Consider the following 14,409-nt stretch of genomic DNA (forward strand, 5'->3'; position numbering starts at 1 on the left):
TAGATAGATAGATACAATTTTATTTATACATAAATCAAAACCTGGTGGTGAAGAAGAGTAGCTTTTCACAATAAAACAAGCTTTTAATGTGAAACAGGAAACAGCTAAGACCCAACAATAGACACAGGAACCACGTCCTGGACTAGAACCAGCTCTTCAATCAGAACCAGACCATATTTCTGTCACTGTTGCTATGCTCTGATTGGACAGTCACTTTAGGGGAGGAGTCACATATACCAAGAAGCTGTAAAAGCCATGTGGGATTGTAGAAGGAAGAAGGAGAAGCACAGACTAGGTCCTGAAGGCCAGGAGTCCAGTTCATCTGGACCTGTGGAGTGGGGGAGAACACAGAAGTAGAAAATATCAGAAGATCAAATATGAACAGGTTCTTTTCTGTTTTTGTGGAAAGTCTTCAGACCCAGTCCCAATACTGTTGACATGCAACCGTGAGTATAAGTGTGTTTATTGGTGTTCTGTACGTTTCTATTGGTATCTAACATGAACTGGAACACATAGAGACTCCATCTGTTCAAGACACTTGGTTCATCCCACCTGGATGGCACAGTGTACCAAAAACAAGGAGGAGTAGCAATCTTCCACTTTATTGTAAAGTGCTTTGAGATGACCGGTTGTGTTTTAGCACTATATAAATAAAATAGAATTGTACTAATCACCTTGCAAAGTGGATCTCAGAGCTGACTGACTGGGACATTTGAGATCTGACATGCAGTTTATCTGGATAAAGTCTGGAGTAATTCAGGTTTCCGGTACATGTGTGAAAGCAGAAATTATGTACTCAGCCTTTCTGTTGAAGCATAAGGTTTAGGCCATGAAACACTAGGACTCAGGGAAAATGGAGCCTTTTAAGGGCAATGGCAAAAGTAAAGATTGCATACTATAAACAATTATAGTGCATCATGTACCACTGCACTACCGCATGCTGTTAAAAAAGCTGTACGTATTCATTTTTATTGTTTTTTTTTTTTTTTTCAGGAGATCAGAGTTAACATTAGCTTCTTTTCTGTCCTGCCCAAAAATCCCTGACCAGAGAAATGATGAAACACTGTTTAATGTTTTAATCCCATACTTCAGTTATATAGTTCACAGACTGGTCACATGCTTTCGTCATCATTTTTTAACATTATTTTAAAACCAAACTTTACCACTTTACCTAGTCTTTAAGTCAACTACAACATTAGCTAGCTAACAGAGGAAGGAACCCTTTTCAGACCTGCCAATGTTGAAGAAAGTCTTTAAGTACGACCTTAAGCAAAAAAACTGAAAAACAAACAAAAAACAAACAGGCTCAGTCAATAATTGGCAGAAATCTGAATTTAAACTGTGTGTACCTAAAAATTAAAAATTGATAATTTACAGCAGTTCAATAATAAATCAGTCAGATTTTATTTCAAAATCAGACTGTTAGCATAACCTGGAGAAAAACCACAACTTAAACACACAGATGTGGCTGAATATGAATTAAATAATACATTGTTGTTGTTGCGTTTGACAAATCGTACCAGAATTCTGGCAGCTCACCTGCATCACTTTTTAGTAGCCGCAGCTCGGGCTCGATTCAACCTGTCAATCAGCAACTGGTCGGAGGCTGTGCAACTCACAAGCACCGCTCCCATCTCAGCATCATTACGCCGTTCAATTGCAACCTCCGCTGCTCCCTCCAGGTCACTGACAAGAAGAGAAGAGTAGAGTTGAGTTGACAGGGTCACATTCCTAATGAGATCACAAGTGATCAGTCTTACCTGACGGCCAGGTGAGCTTTGACCTTCTGTTCAGGTGTCACCTTGGATACGTACTTCTTAGCTTCATACCTATTGTTGTGTTTCATACAGACTTCAACAAATGCCTGAAGAAAAGATAGAGCAAAGACTCATGGGTATAAATCAACTATTGCATGCCATTTAAGACACAGTTCATATCCACGTTGGTCAACGCTGCTTATTGTTATGTTACAGCCTTATTCCAAAATATATTAAATGTATTATTTTGCTGAAAGTTCTACAAAAAATACCCCATAATGTCAAAGTGAAAAAATCTTAAAATCTTTACAATTTACAATCTTTGTTTGACCACCTTTATCACCAATTACAGCCTCAAGTCTTTTTGAGTATGATGGTACAAGCTTGTGGCAGTTTCTCACATTCTTCTCTTCAGTAGTTCTCAAGCTCCATCAGGTTGGTTGAGGAGCGTCAGTGCACAGCCATTTTCAGATCACTCACATTTACTATTTATTTAGATATTTGGCAGACATGTGTATCCAAAGTGACTGACAATTGACGTTTAAAGCAAGCAACTTCAGAGATGTTCAATTGGGTTTAAGTCTATGCTAACAGAGTTGTACTGTAGCCACTCCTTTATCACACTAGAGAATCTTGTTTCTCATGGTCTAAGAGTCCTTTAGGTGCATTTTGACAAACTTTTACTAAGGAGTGCTGCAGAGATGGTTGTTCTTCTGGAACATTCTCCTCTCTCCACAGTTCTTTCAGAGTGACCATCAAGTTCTTGTTCACCTCCCTGACTAATCTAATTAACATAGAGACCTCAAACTCAGAGCACACTGATTGTGCAGCCAGCACCTCTGATCTGAAGTTAGGACTGTTAAATATTAGATCTCTTACATCTAAAGCTCTTACTGTTAATGAAACTATCACAGATCAGGAGTTTGATATACTCTGTTTAACAGAAACCTGGATTAGACAGGATGAGTATGTAGCTTTGAATGAAGCAACTCCTCCTGGATACAGCTACATTCACCAGCCTCGTCTGACTGGTAGAGGAGGAGGTGTCGCAGTTATTTACAATGATAAACTGACTATCGTACAAAAACATGTACACAAATTTAAAGCTTTTGAATGTCTTTATACTAACATAACAAGTATAGATACAAATATAAAGTCTGCTCAGCCGATCCCGCTAATTATCATTTACAGACCCCCAGGGCCCTACTCTGAATTTCTTTGTGAATTTGCAGATTTCCTTTCTAACCTAGTTGTTTCTGTAGACAAAGCGTTAATTGCCGGAGATTTTAATATTCACTTTGAGAATCCAGAAGACCCACTGAGAACAGCATTTATGTCCATATTGGACTCGCTAGGAGTAGATCAGTGTGTAGTAGGACCGACTCATAAAGCGGGTCACACGTTAGATTTAATAATATCCTTCGGTTTAAGTATAAGAAATTTACTTACGCTCCCAATGTCTGAAGTTATCTCAGACCACTATCTTGTTTCAACTACAGTGTGTCATATTAATAATGTATACTCAGCGCCGCGCTATCGCATTAAACGTACATTTACATCAACTACCGCACAGAGCTTTATTAATAATCTTCCAGAGTTATCAACTTTGATCGGATCACCGTCTGACACCACAGAACTAGACCAGGCGACTGAATATCTCGAGTCGTCATTCCGTTATACCTTAGATAATGTAGCTCCAGTTAAAAGAAAAGTCATTAAAGATAAGAAACTTGCTCCCTGGTATAACGATGACACGCACGTCTTAAAACAGACTACTCGAAAGTTAGAACGTAAATGGCGCCAAACTAAATTGTTAGTATTTCAGATAGCATGGATGGAGAGCATCCTGAACTATAAAAAAGCTCTTAGTGCAGCTAGATCATCGTATCTCTCCACTCTTATAGAAAACAACAAAAATAACCCTAGATTTTTATTTAATACAGTAGCCAAATTAACTAGGAAGAAGACCACGGCAGATATCTCCGCAACAACGTTGTGCAGTAGTGAGGACTTCATGAACTTTTTCAATAACAAAATTGTAAATATAAGGCAGAAAATTCAAGCTTTAAAACCAGACAATTTAGTTGACGCAGGTGACGAGCTAACCTCAGCAGATCAGTACCTAGATTACTTTACTCCCCTTGAAGAGAATGAACTAATTTCACTCATCTCTTCTGCAAAATCTTCAACCTGTACATTCGACCCTATACCGACACACTTTCTAAAACAGATAGTGCCAGAAATAATAGAACCCCTGCTGACAATCATAAATTCCTCACTTAGCTGTGGGTATGTCCCAAAGTGTTTATCAGTTATTAAACCGCTAATCAAGAAACCTGATCTCGACCCTTGTCAGCTGTCCAATTACAGGCCGATATCAAACCTCCCCTTTATCTCTAAGATTCTCGAAAAGATAGTAGCTGGGCAGCTATCCTCGTATCTTCATAGAAATAACATACACAAACTCTATCAGTCAGGATTTAGGCCTCATCACAGCACAGAGACGGCCCTTGTTAAAGTAGTAAATGACCTCCTATTGGCCTCTGATCAGGGTAGTGTCTCTATGCTTGTGCTACTCGACCTCAGTGCAGCTTTTGACACCATTGACCATAGTATTCTCCTTCACAGACTAGAAAATGTTGTTGGAATTAAGGGAACGGCCCTCTCCTGGCTTAGGTCCTATTTGACTGATCATTATCAGTATGTAGATCTAAATGGCGATTACTCCACATGCTCTCCAGTAGAGTTTGGTGTTCCACAGGGCTCAGTTTTAGGCCCACTCCTTTTTTCCTTCTACATGCTTCCTCTGGGCAACATAATCCGTAAGCATGGTATTAACTTTCATTGTTATGCTGACGACACACAGTTATATGTTTCATCAAAACCAGATGAGATCAAACAGCTTAATAAAGTTGAGCAATGTGTAAAGGATATACGAGACTGGATGCTAATTAACTTCCTTCTGCTAAATCCTGATAAGACAGAAGTACTAGTTATAGGATCATCAGCAGCTAGAAGCAAGATTTTAGATCACGCCGTAACTCTAGATGGCCTTTCTGTTACATCTAGTGCAACAGTAAAAGACCTTGGTGTGATTCTAGATTCCAGTCTTTCATTTGAAGCTCATGTAGATAATATCACCAGGACAGCTTTCTTTCACCTCAGAAATATTGCCAAAATAAGGAATATTTTGTCACTAAATGATGCAGAAAAATTAGTCCATGCTTTCATCACCTCTAGGTTGGACTACTGTAATGCCTTACTGTCTGGCTGTTCAACCAGGTGCATAAACAAGCTTCAGTTAGTTCAGAATGCAGCAGCGAGAGTCCTCACTAGAACCAGAAGATACGAGCACATCACGCCTATCTTATCTACACTTCATTGGCTCCCCGTGAAATTTCGCATTGATTTTAAAATACTACTTTTGACATTTAAAGCATTAAATGGTCTTGCGCCACAGTATCTAAGGGAATTGCTAGTGTCTTATGATCCACCACGCCTACTTCGATCAGAGGATGCTGGCTACCTGTCAGTGCCTCGTATCCTAAAAACTACAGCTGGGGGCAGAGCTTTTTCTTACAAAGCCCCAAAGTTATGGAATAGCCTTCCAAATAGCGTTCGGGACTCAGACACAGTCTCAGTGTTTAAGTCTAGGCTGAAAAACCTACCTATTTAGTCAAGCATTTGAGTAAATAGATTTGGGAAGGACTCATGGACGTAGAGCATTATGGTGAACTGGTATGTTTAGATGCTGTCTTCCCAACTCTCACTGATCACTCAGGTTTGTTGATGGTGAAGTGATTGGTTGCTCTACATCCCAGTGAGCCCTCATCTCTGTGTTTCCTTCTGAACCCACTCTTTTAGTTAGGCTGTCATAATTAGTCCTGCCGGAGTCCCTGCTGCACTACACTAAATATACATTCACCTCAAACTTTATCTGACTGTGAATACAACTAACTGCAATCTCTCCTCTTCTCTCTCTTTCCCTCTCCCTCTCTCTTTTCCCTCTTCCTGTCTCTCTGTCGAGCTACACGCCATTCCACCCTTTGCCCTCTGGACCTGTCTGACTCGTCCTGATGCCCAACTTCTGGCTGGAGATCTTGTCGCCTGGATCTACCGTCTCTTGCCCTATGGGATGCATTTGGAGACTGGATTGGTCACAAGCTACTATGATGTCGGTCCTGGCCTGGGCGGACGTCGGAAGCTGTTTCTTGGAGGTCTCGACTCAACGCTCGATAGTCCAGGAATGGAACAAGTCTGCCTGCAATAACTAACTGGACTCCATATTAACTTAAAAGACATTAACTGTTATACTGGACTGCCTGCTGCCTACACAGCATGTAATCACCCATATGAGGATGGGTTCCCTGTTGAGTCTGGTTCCTCTCAAGGTTTCTTCCTGTTGCCTTCTCAGGGAGTTTTTCCTTGCCACTGTCGCCCTCGGCTTGCTCATCAGGGACAATCTGATTATTATAATTCTTACACATTCACTGTTCATGTACTGTTCTTTGGTTGTGTAAAGCTGCTTTGTGACAATGTCAATTGTAAAAAGCGCTCTACAAATAAAATTGAATTGAATTGAATTGAATTGACTAAGACCCTTCTCTCTTGATCACCCATTTTGGCCGGGCAGCCCACTCTAAGAAGAATCCTGGTGGTTCCAAACTTCTTTCATTTACCGATAATGAAGGCCACTGTGCTCATTGGGACCTTGAATGCTGCAGAAACCTTTCTGTACCCTTCCCCAGATCTGTGCCTCTATACAATCCAGTTTCAGAGGTCTACAGACAATTCCTTGGACTTCCTGTCTTGGTTTGTGCTCTGACAGGCACTGTTAACTGTGGGACCTTATACAGACAGTTGTATGTGTTCCCAAAATCTTGTCCAATTAACTGAATTTCTCACAAGGTGAAGTATGCAGGTGCGAGCTGTGCCACAGCCAATTTACCGTTGTTCTCATCCTTGTGATGTCTTTTCTATATTTCATCTTTTTATTTTCATTATTTTGTGTAGATAAGAAACTAGTTTTGCAATTAGGGTTATACCCTCTCAGATCATGTTGTTTGAGAGTTTTTATCTCAGTTTTTTTTCTCTTGGATTCATACTTTCACTCATCCAAAAGACCGGAGCGCAACAGCTGCTCCATCACCATGGAGCCAGCGGCTTTGCTTACACCCAGAATCAGCTGATCTTACTGGGGACACCCGGCGTAAAAGATCAAACTTTGTCCGGAACTTCAAACCTAGAGAAAGAATGGAGAAGGGCGATGCGCAGAGAGAAGGTGAGAAGAGTGAGAAGATTCAAACTGCATCTCCCCTCTGTGATTATGGGCAATGTGAGATCACTGGACAATAAGATGGATGAATTGAAAGCTCTGGTGAGGATGGAGAAAATCTTTGCCAAGTGTAGGACAAGCACCAAACTAGGACAGGAGATCTACTGAATAGGTAAGGGTTGTCTAAGTCTGAGTCTGACCTATCAGCAGCCTTTGGCACTGTGAACCATCAGATACTTATGACTGCACTCTCAGACTTGGGCATATCTGGATCAGCTCTAGCCTGGCTTCGGCCATGCTTGTCCGGACGAACCTTCAAGGTATCCTGGCAGGGGCGTGATTCCGACTCTCATAACCTCTCCACCGGTAAACCGCAGGGCTCAGTCCTTGGTCCTCTTCCTTTTTCCATCTATACTTCTTCTCTAGGCTCTATCATTCATTCATTCACATGGCTTTTCCTATCACAGCTATGCAGATGACACAGCTCTTCCCGTCCTTTCCACTGGATGACTCTCCTCACGCATCGCTGCCTGTCTCTCTGACATCTCTGCTTGGAAGGGAGAAAGACTCCTTCAACTTAACATTCCCAAGACTGAAGTTCTAGTCTTCCCTGCCAGACCTTCGACACTAGGTCTCTAGGTCGTGTAGATATGCCCTCCACAACATCAGAAAGATCAGATCCTACCTGTCGGAGTACACAACCCAACTCATTGTACAGGCCTTGATCATATCTCGTCTTGACTACTGTAATGCACTGCTGATGGGGTTACCAGCATCCACGACCAAACCCCTGCAGATAATCCAAAATGCAGCAGCACGCCTCATTTTCAATCAACTCAACTCAACTTTATTTATAAAGCCCTTTAAAAACAGCTTTGGCTGACCAAAGTGCTGTACACAGTTAGTCAAAAGAAAAACAAGCAATTAAGACAATACTTAAAACAATGAATAATAAATAAGACAATAAAGACAAAAGAATAAAACAAAGGAACAAACACAGAGTCTTCATGCTGAATTAGAAGCCAGAGAGTAAACTAAGTCTTCAAGTAAGTTTTAAAAATGGACAATGAAGGTGCCTGCCTAATGTGCAGTGGTAGGGCATTCCATAATTTGGGTGCTGCAACGGCAAAAGCTCTGTCCCCTCCAGGCTTCCGCCTTGACTTTGGTACTGTCAGGAGGAGCTGGTCAGCTGACCTGAGAGACCGGGAAGGAGCATAGGGGATAAGTAGCTCAGCTAGATAAGTGGGGGCAAGACCGTGTAAAGTTTTAAAAACAAATAAAAGCATTTTAAAATGAACTCTAAAATGCACAGGCAACCAGTGGAGAGATGCCAGGATGGGAGTTATGTGCTCCCTTTTTCGTGCCCCAACCATGAGACGAGCAGCTGCGTTTTGGACCAGTTGGAGACGTGCAATGGAGGATTTATTTACACCAAAATACAGTGCATCCAGCCGAGATGTAATAAAGGCATGGATTACTGTTTCAAAGTGCTGCCGTGTTACGAAAGGCTTTACCTTAGCCAGCTGCCTAAGGTGGAAAAAAACAGACCTTACGACTGCACTAATTTGACGATCCAATTTAAAATCACAGTCCATCTTAAAACCTAAGTTTGACACAGTCTGCGTCTCAAACTGTGCCAAAGGGCCAAGGTCAACCAAGGAGGGTTTACCGAGGCCATTTGGACCGATCAACATCACCTCAGTTTTTGTATTGTTGAACTTTAAAAAACTTAGGGCCATCCACTCCTTAATGTCATCAATGCAAGACAGAAGTGATTTTATGCAGAAGTCATCACTTTTCTTTAGTGGCATGTAGATTTGACTGTCATCAGCATAACAATGAAAAGAAATACCATGCTTCCTTAGGATGGAACCCAGAGGAAGTAGGTAAAGGGAAAAAAGGAGAGGCCCTAAAATTGACCCTTGAAGAACTCCATATAACAGGGGAGCTGAAGATGATTCAGAACCAGCAAGGTTCACACTTATGGTTCTGTCCGCCAAATAGGACCTAAACCATTCTAAAGCGGTACCATGAATGCCCACCAGATGCTGCAGCCGAGATAATAAAATGTTATGGTCCACAGTATCAAAAGCAGCGGTGAGATCCAGCAAAACAAGGATCACAAAATCACCAGCATCAGTTGCCAGGAGAATATCATTAAAAACCCTTAGCAATGCTGACTCTGTGCTATGCAAAGTTTTAAAACCAGATTGAAAAACCTCCAAAAGATTTTGCTCAAGTAAAAAAGATTTCAACTGTGCATAAACAATTTTCTCTAGGATTTTAGAGATAAAAGGCAGCTTGGAGATGGGCCTAAAATTTGCCAACTCAGTGTGGTCAAGACCTGGTTTCTTAAGCAGGGGTTGTATCACTGCATGTTTGAAATTTGCCGGGACAACACCTGAAATCAGGCTGCCATTTATAATGGACAAAACCAACTGCCCTATACTGGGGAAAACTTCTTTAAGAAAATGAGGAGGAAGAACATCTCGAGGGGACCCCGATGGCTTGATGTGGCTCATCACTTCCTCCAAAAGTGAGAGTGTTACCGGCTCAAGCGTATCGAACACAGCCAAACAAGGAGCACAATCAGATGGATCAACAGCAGGAGCTGAAATGGAGGCCCTTGTGGCAACAACTTTCTCAGTAAAAAAAGTGCAGGAAATTATTGCACATTTCAGCAGAGGATTCCAGGCAGCACACTGTTGTTGTCGGGTTTAAGACAAAGTAAATTGTTTTAAATAACACACATGGATTTTGGCTATTTGATGCAATAATGTTTGAAAGGTATTCTTTTTTAGCATCTTTAACAGTATTTTGATACTGACGCCAACAAACCTTTAGAATTTGAAAAGAGACCTGCAGACCATCCTTCTTCCACCTGCGCTCAGCTTGTCGACACTTTTGCCGAGCTTCACAAGTCCTGCTGCTGAGCCAAGGCTCAGATTTAACTTTAGGCAACACAGTTTTTAGTGGGGCCACAGTGTCCAGTAGGGCACAACAGGAGGAGTGAAACCAGGAGCTGAGTTCCTCTGTTGTAAGATCAACAGTCGCGCCACAGGGAGGACATCAGAAAGGCAGCAGAAAACTGACCAGCAGTAGAAGAATTAAAAATCCGGCACAGGCGAGTAGGAGCAGGCGATTTAACTGCTGCACAGGAAAAGTCAGCATCAAATAAAATGGACAGGTGATCAGAAAAGACATTAATGCAGGTCTTTAAGTTTGACAGAGACAAGCCATGAGAGAGAACAAGATCTAATGTATGTCCCTGAATGTGTGTGGGACCAGCCACACATTGCAAAAGATTAAAAGAGTCAATAATAGGTAAAAAGTCTCTCACCAGCGGTTTTTCAAGGCAACACACATGTATATTAAAATCAGGAGACGATCATAGTTTGGCATAATTTCAGCCAAGAATTCAGAAAAATCATTTAAAAAATCCTTGTTGTATCTGGGAGGTCGGTAGATGACAGCAAACAGTACTGGGTCAGAGCGACCCACCTCAAATAGAGTCACCTCAAAGCTAGAATATGAAGTAGACAAAACGCGCTGTTTACATTTAAAATGGTTTTTAAAAACCAGTCGTACAGGTCCCGGAGTGATGGGAGGCTGCAGCCAATCACCTTCTCGGCAGAGCGTATGATTCTCTGCAGCCTGGCCTTGTCCCTGGCAGTGGCTGCAGCAAACCAGTCTGTGATGGAGGAGGTGAGGATGGGTTCGATAATGGCAGTGTAGAAGTTGATCAACATCTGCTTAGGAAGGTTCTACTTCTTCAGGTGCCGCAAGAAGTATAGCCTCTGCTGAGCCTTCTTGGTGAGGGAGCTGATGTTCTGCTCCCACTTGAGCTCCTGGGTGATGGTGGTGCCCAGGAAACGGAAGGACTCAAAAGAGGGGACCGGGGTGTTACAGAGGATGACAGGGGGGAGGGGGGCTGGGTCTCTTCTGAAATCCACTATCATCTCCACTGTCTTGAGAGCGTTGAGCTCCAGGTTGTTCAAGCTGCACCGTGACACCAGACGGTCCATCTCACTTCTGTAGGCTGACTCGTCTCATCGGAGATGAGGCCAATGAGGGTGGTGTTGTCCGCGAACTTTAGGAGTTTGACGGACTGGTGTCCAGATGTGCAGTTATTTGTGTACAGGGAGAATAACAGAGGAGAGAGGATGCAGGCTTGGGGGGATCCAGTGCTGATTGTCCGGGAGTCCGAGACATGCTTCCCCAGCCTCACTGCCGTCTGTCCGTCAGGAAGTCTGTAATCCACCTGCACAGTGAGTCCGGCACGTTCAGCTGAGAGAACTTGGAGCAGAGATGGAACAATAGTGTAGAATAGCTTCTGGCCTGCACTGCTGGGAGAGAAATTTAAAACCATGCAGGTTAACACTCCCTTGATTTCCTGGATCATGGAATACCTCATCAACCGCCCACAGTACGTGCGCCTGCAGAACTGCGTGTCTGACACTGTGGTCTGTAGCACAGGTGCTCCACAGGGGACAGTTCTGTCTCCATTCCTCTTCACCCTGTACACCTCAGACTTCAGGTACAACTCAGAGTCCTGTCATCTTCAGAAGTTCTCTGATGACTGTGCAGTTGACGTTTGTATTGAGAGTGGAGATGTCACAGAATTGTGAACTCAACCATCTTCAACTCAACATCAATAAAGCAAAGGAGCTGGTAATGGACTTCAGGAAATCTGGGAGTCCCGTCACCCCTCTCTTTATACAGAGGGAGGAGGTGGAGATCATATCCGAGTACAAATACCTGGGGATGTACTTGGACAGCAGACTGGACTGGACTAAGAGTCTGTGTGTTTTATAAGTCTGTGGTGGCCAGTGTCATCTTCTATGCTGTGGTCTGTTGGGCATGTTGGGCCGCAACATAAAGGTGGCAGACACTTACAGGCTGAACAAACTGATCGGGACGGCTGGCTCTGTTGTGGGGTGGAGCTGGACCCTCCACATGTTGTAGCTGAGAGGAGGATGCTGTCCAAACTCCTCTCAATCCTGAACAATCCCTCCCATCCACTGCAAAGTGTGATGGCTGGACAGAGGAACATGTTCAGCCAGAGAATGATTAACATTAAGTGTTAAGTGCTCCATAAAGAACCCCAGGAGGTCCTTTCTACCTGTGGTCATCAATCTCTACAATTGTTTGTTTTTTATTTTTAATAAAATTGTAAAAAATTCAAACTAATTTCCTTTACTTTGACATTATGGGTTGGAATAAGGCTGTAATATACTACTACCCATATAATATGAAAAAGGTGAAGCACTGTGAATACTTTCTGGAGCTTCTTACCAGGTAGCCAATAGGAGACTTCTTGCTCTTTGAGAACTTTTCTAACTCCTCCCACTCCTCCTTCTCTGCCAGAGACTTCAGTTTTAACCACCAATACCTGCACAAGTAAAACAAGACCGATGGGTGGAGGGACTAATAAAATCCTATGTTGTTAAGGTGAAGTGTGTTCTGATACGGATTACTAAAACAGGCAGCAAAGGTCTTTTTGACCATCACCTATCGAGTGTCTCACCTTTTGTCAGGTACTCTGAAATCTTTGTAAAGTTGTTCTGCCTGTTTGTGAAGTCCCAATGCCAGAAGAGCCTCTATGGTCGCCTGGAACAGGAAATCAGTTTAATTTAATTGGACAGTCAAAACAGAAGCCCTGCCTTCACATATCTACCTGTACAGACAGACCCAGAAGTCCTGCCCCCTTCTCATCATCCAGTTTTCTCTGAAATCGAAGGAGACGCATCTCGTCCTCTGTGGCCTGAAATTAAAATAATTAAATTTATTTAGTAGCTCAGTTAATTAACATAAACAAACTTTAGCCCAAGTAACTTGTCCATGGTTTTTATTGTGCATTATTGTTTTGACCATTCTTCTTCTCGCTTATAATTGTGCTCCTAAAAGTGAACCTTTGCGGATCACTGAAGTCTCATCTTAAGAACTAACTCAAAGTGAATTTCATTAAGCTTTTCATATAGCCCATCATCTGTACGACCTACTAACTAAATACAGTACTTACTATACTGAAAGTGCTTTAGTCATGTATCATCAAAGTTGACTTTCCCATTTTGTCATTTATTTTATGTTTCAGCTGTTCCATCATCATCACCATCCTCCTTAGATTTTCAGGTCTACAGGGACTAAAAGTAAAATAATGCAACCACCTCTAAAACATCTGTGATGATTCTTAGTCATCCAGGTCATGGTTACACCAAAGACTACTGTTCAGTAACAACTGGATTTGCTTTAGGTTCTTAACTGATGAAGCTTCTGGTTGGAGAGTGACACTTCTTCCTCTACAAGAACTCAAACCAAGTCCAGCTGTTACTGGACAGCAGTTTTTGGTGCAGCTCTATAACTTCTTCAGGGTCAGGATTTTGATTTAAAAATGACTAAATCCATGATTGTTACCTTTGCAGCAAACTCATTCTTAGCTTTATTGTATTCATCTACAGCGCTCTGCAGAATTGACAGACGGGTGTCTAACCTCTATTGAGAAAGACGAGCAGAGAGAGAGAGAGAGACAGGTAATAAAAACAGCATCACATAGAAAGACTCAGACAATGATATTAAAGGCATCAGGTATTGTGATGTTAACAATGTTCAAGTTTGTTTGACATTCTTGTGTTTATTTATGCTGTGTTTATTTAAAAACAAACCACAAGTAAAATCTGAAAAATATGTTTAGTTAAATTACAAAAGTTATGTTTTGATGTTGTTACTTTTTCTCTGTAACTGGCAGAGATGTAGTAGTTAGCAAGCTCCTGGTGATCATCGTCCTGGTTATAAAGATCCTTCAGTGTGTCCTGTTCCTGCAGCTTACAGAACTGATAAAACACACACATCAATAATTACTGTGGACCATCCATCAGCTGACAGGTAAAAACAGGAGGATGAAGCTGATGCTTATGAAGATCATGACAAAGTTGAAGATAAAGGTGAGGATGATTACAATGAAGATGGGGGTGTGTACCTGTCTGTAGAGACTCAGAGCAACCGGCTGGTTCCTCAGAGTCATGAAGAAATCTCCTCTGTTCATCTCGCTCTTCAGGTAACTCACCACTGTGTACACTGAGCACAAGACACACAGGTGAGTTTATCAATGTGATGTCACATTCATGAGACAGGTAGGGGGTGGGGCTAAGAGACTCACCCAGGTCAGTGTCTCCACTCTCCACGGCTTTGCTGAGTGCCAGTTGACTCCTCTTCATTTTCAGCAGCAGAGGAACCTGCTCCCCGGACCGGGCCTCAAAGTCCAACAGCTAAGACATGGAGACTGAAATAAATACCCTAAACAGCAGCTAACATGTAAAATAACTACTGTAACATTTAGAATACCTTAAATACCACCTCAAGATGTAAAATACCACACCA

The 14,409-nt window shown here is 42.2% G+C and overlaps 1 protein-coding gene across 2 annotated transcripts in view; it reads right to left on the reverse strand.

Moving 5' to 3' along the window:
• The window catches only part of vps16 (vacuolar protein sorting 16 homolog), a 37,752-nt gene continuing 23,343 nt past the window's right edge, over positions 1 to 14,409 (reverse strand). The window contains exons 16-25 of one of the 2 annotated variants that reach the window (XM_026361703.1): positions 14,189 to 14,297; positions 14,009 to 14,106; positions 13,758 to 13,862; positions 13,447 to 13,524; positions 12,710 to 12,796; positions 12,560 to 12,642; positions 12,328 to 12,424; positions 1,761 to 1,864; positions 1,540 to 1,686; positions 1 to 328 (exon numbers count right to left, since the gene is read on the reverse strand). In XM_026361703.1, the coding sequence (XP_026217488.1) occupies positions 1,545 to 1,686; positions 1,761 to 1,864; positions 12,328 to 12,424; positions 12,560 to 12,642; positions 12,710 to 12,796; positions 13,447 to 13,524; positions 13,758 to 13,862; positions 14,009 to 14,106; positions 14,189 to 14,297 (903 nt within the window). In that variant the 3' untranslated portion in view covers positions 1 to 328; positions 1,540 to 1,544. Of the gene's footprint in view, positions 329 to 1,539; positions 1,687 to 1,760; positions 1,865 to 11,852; positions 12,070 to 12,327; positions 12,425 to 12,559; positions 12,643 to 12,709; positions 12,797 to 13,446; positions 13,525 to 13,757; positions 13,863 to 14,008; positions 14,107 to 14,188; positions 14,298 to 14,409 lie in introns of those variants that run through there. The other variant, XM_026361704.1, reaches the window with a different exon arrangement.

This window comes from Anabas testudineus, chromosome 2 (genome assembly GCF_900324465.2).
Source record: "Anabas testudineus chromosome 2, fAnaTes1.2, whole genome shotgun sequence".
In the NCBI taxonomy this organism is placed as follows: Eukaryota; Metazoa; Chordata; class Actinopteri; order Anabantiformes; family Anabantidae; genus Anabas; species Anabas testudineus.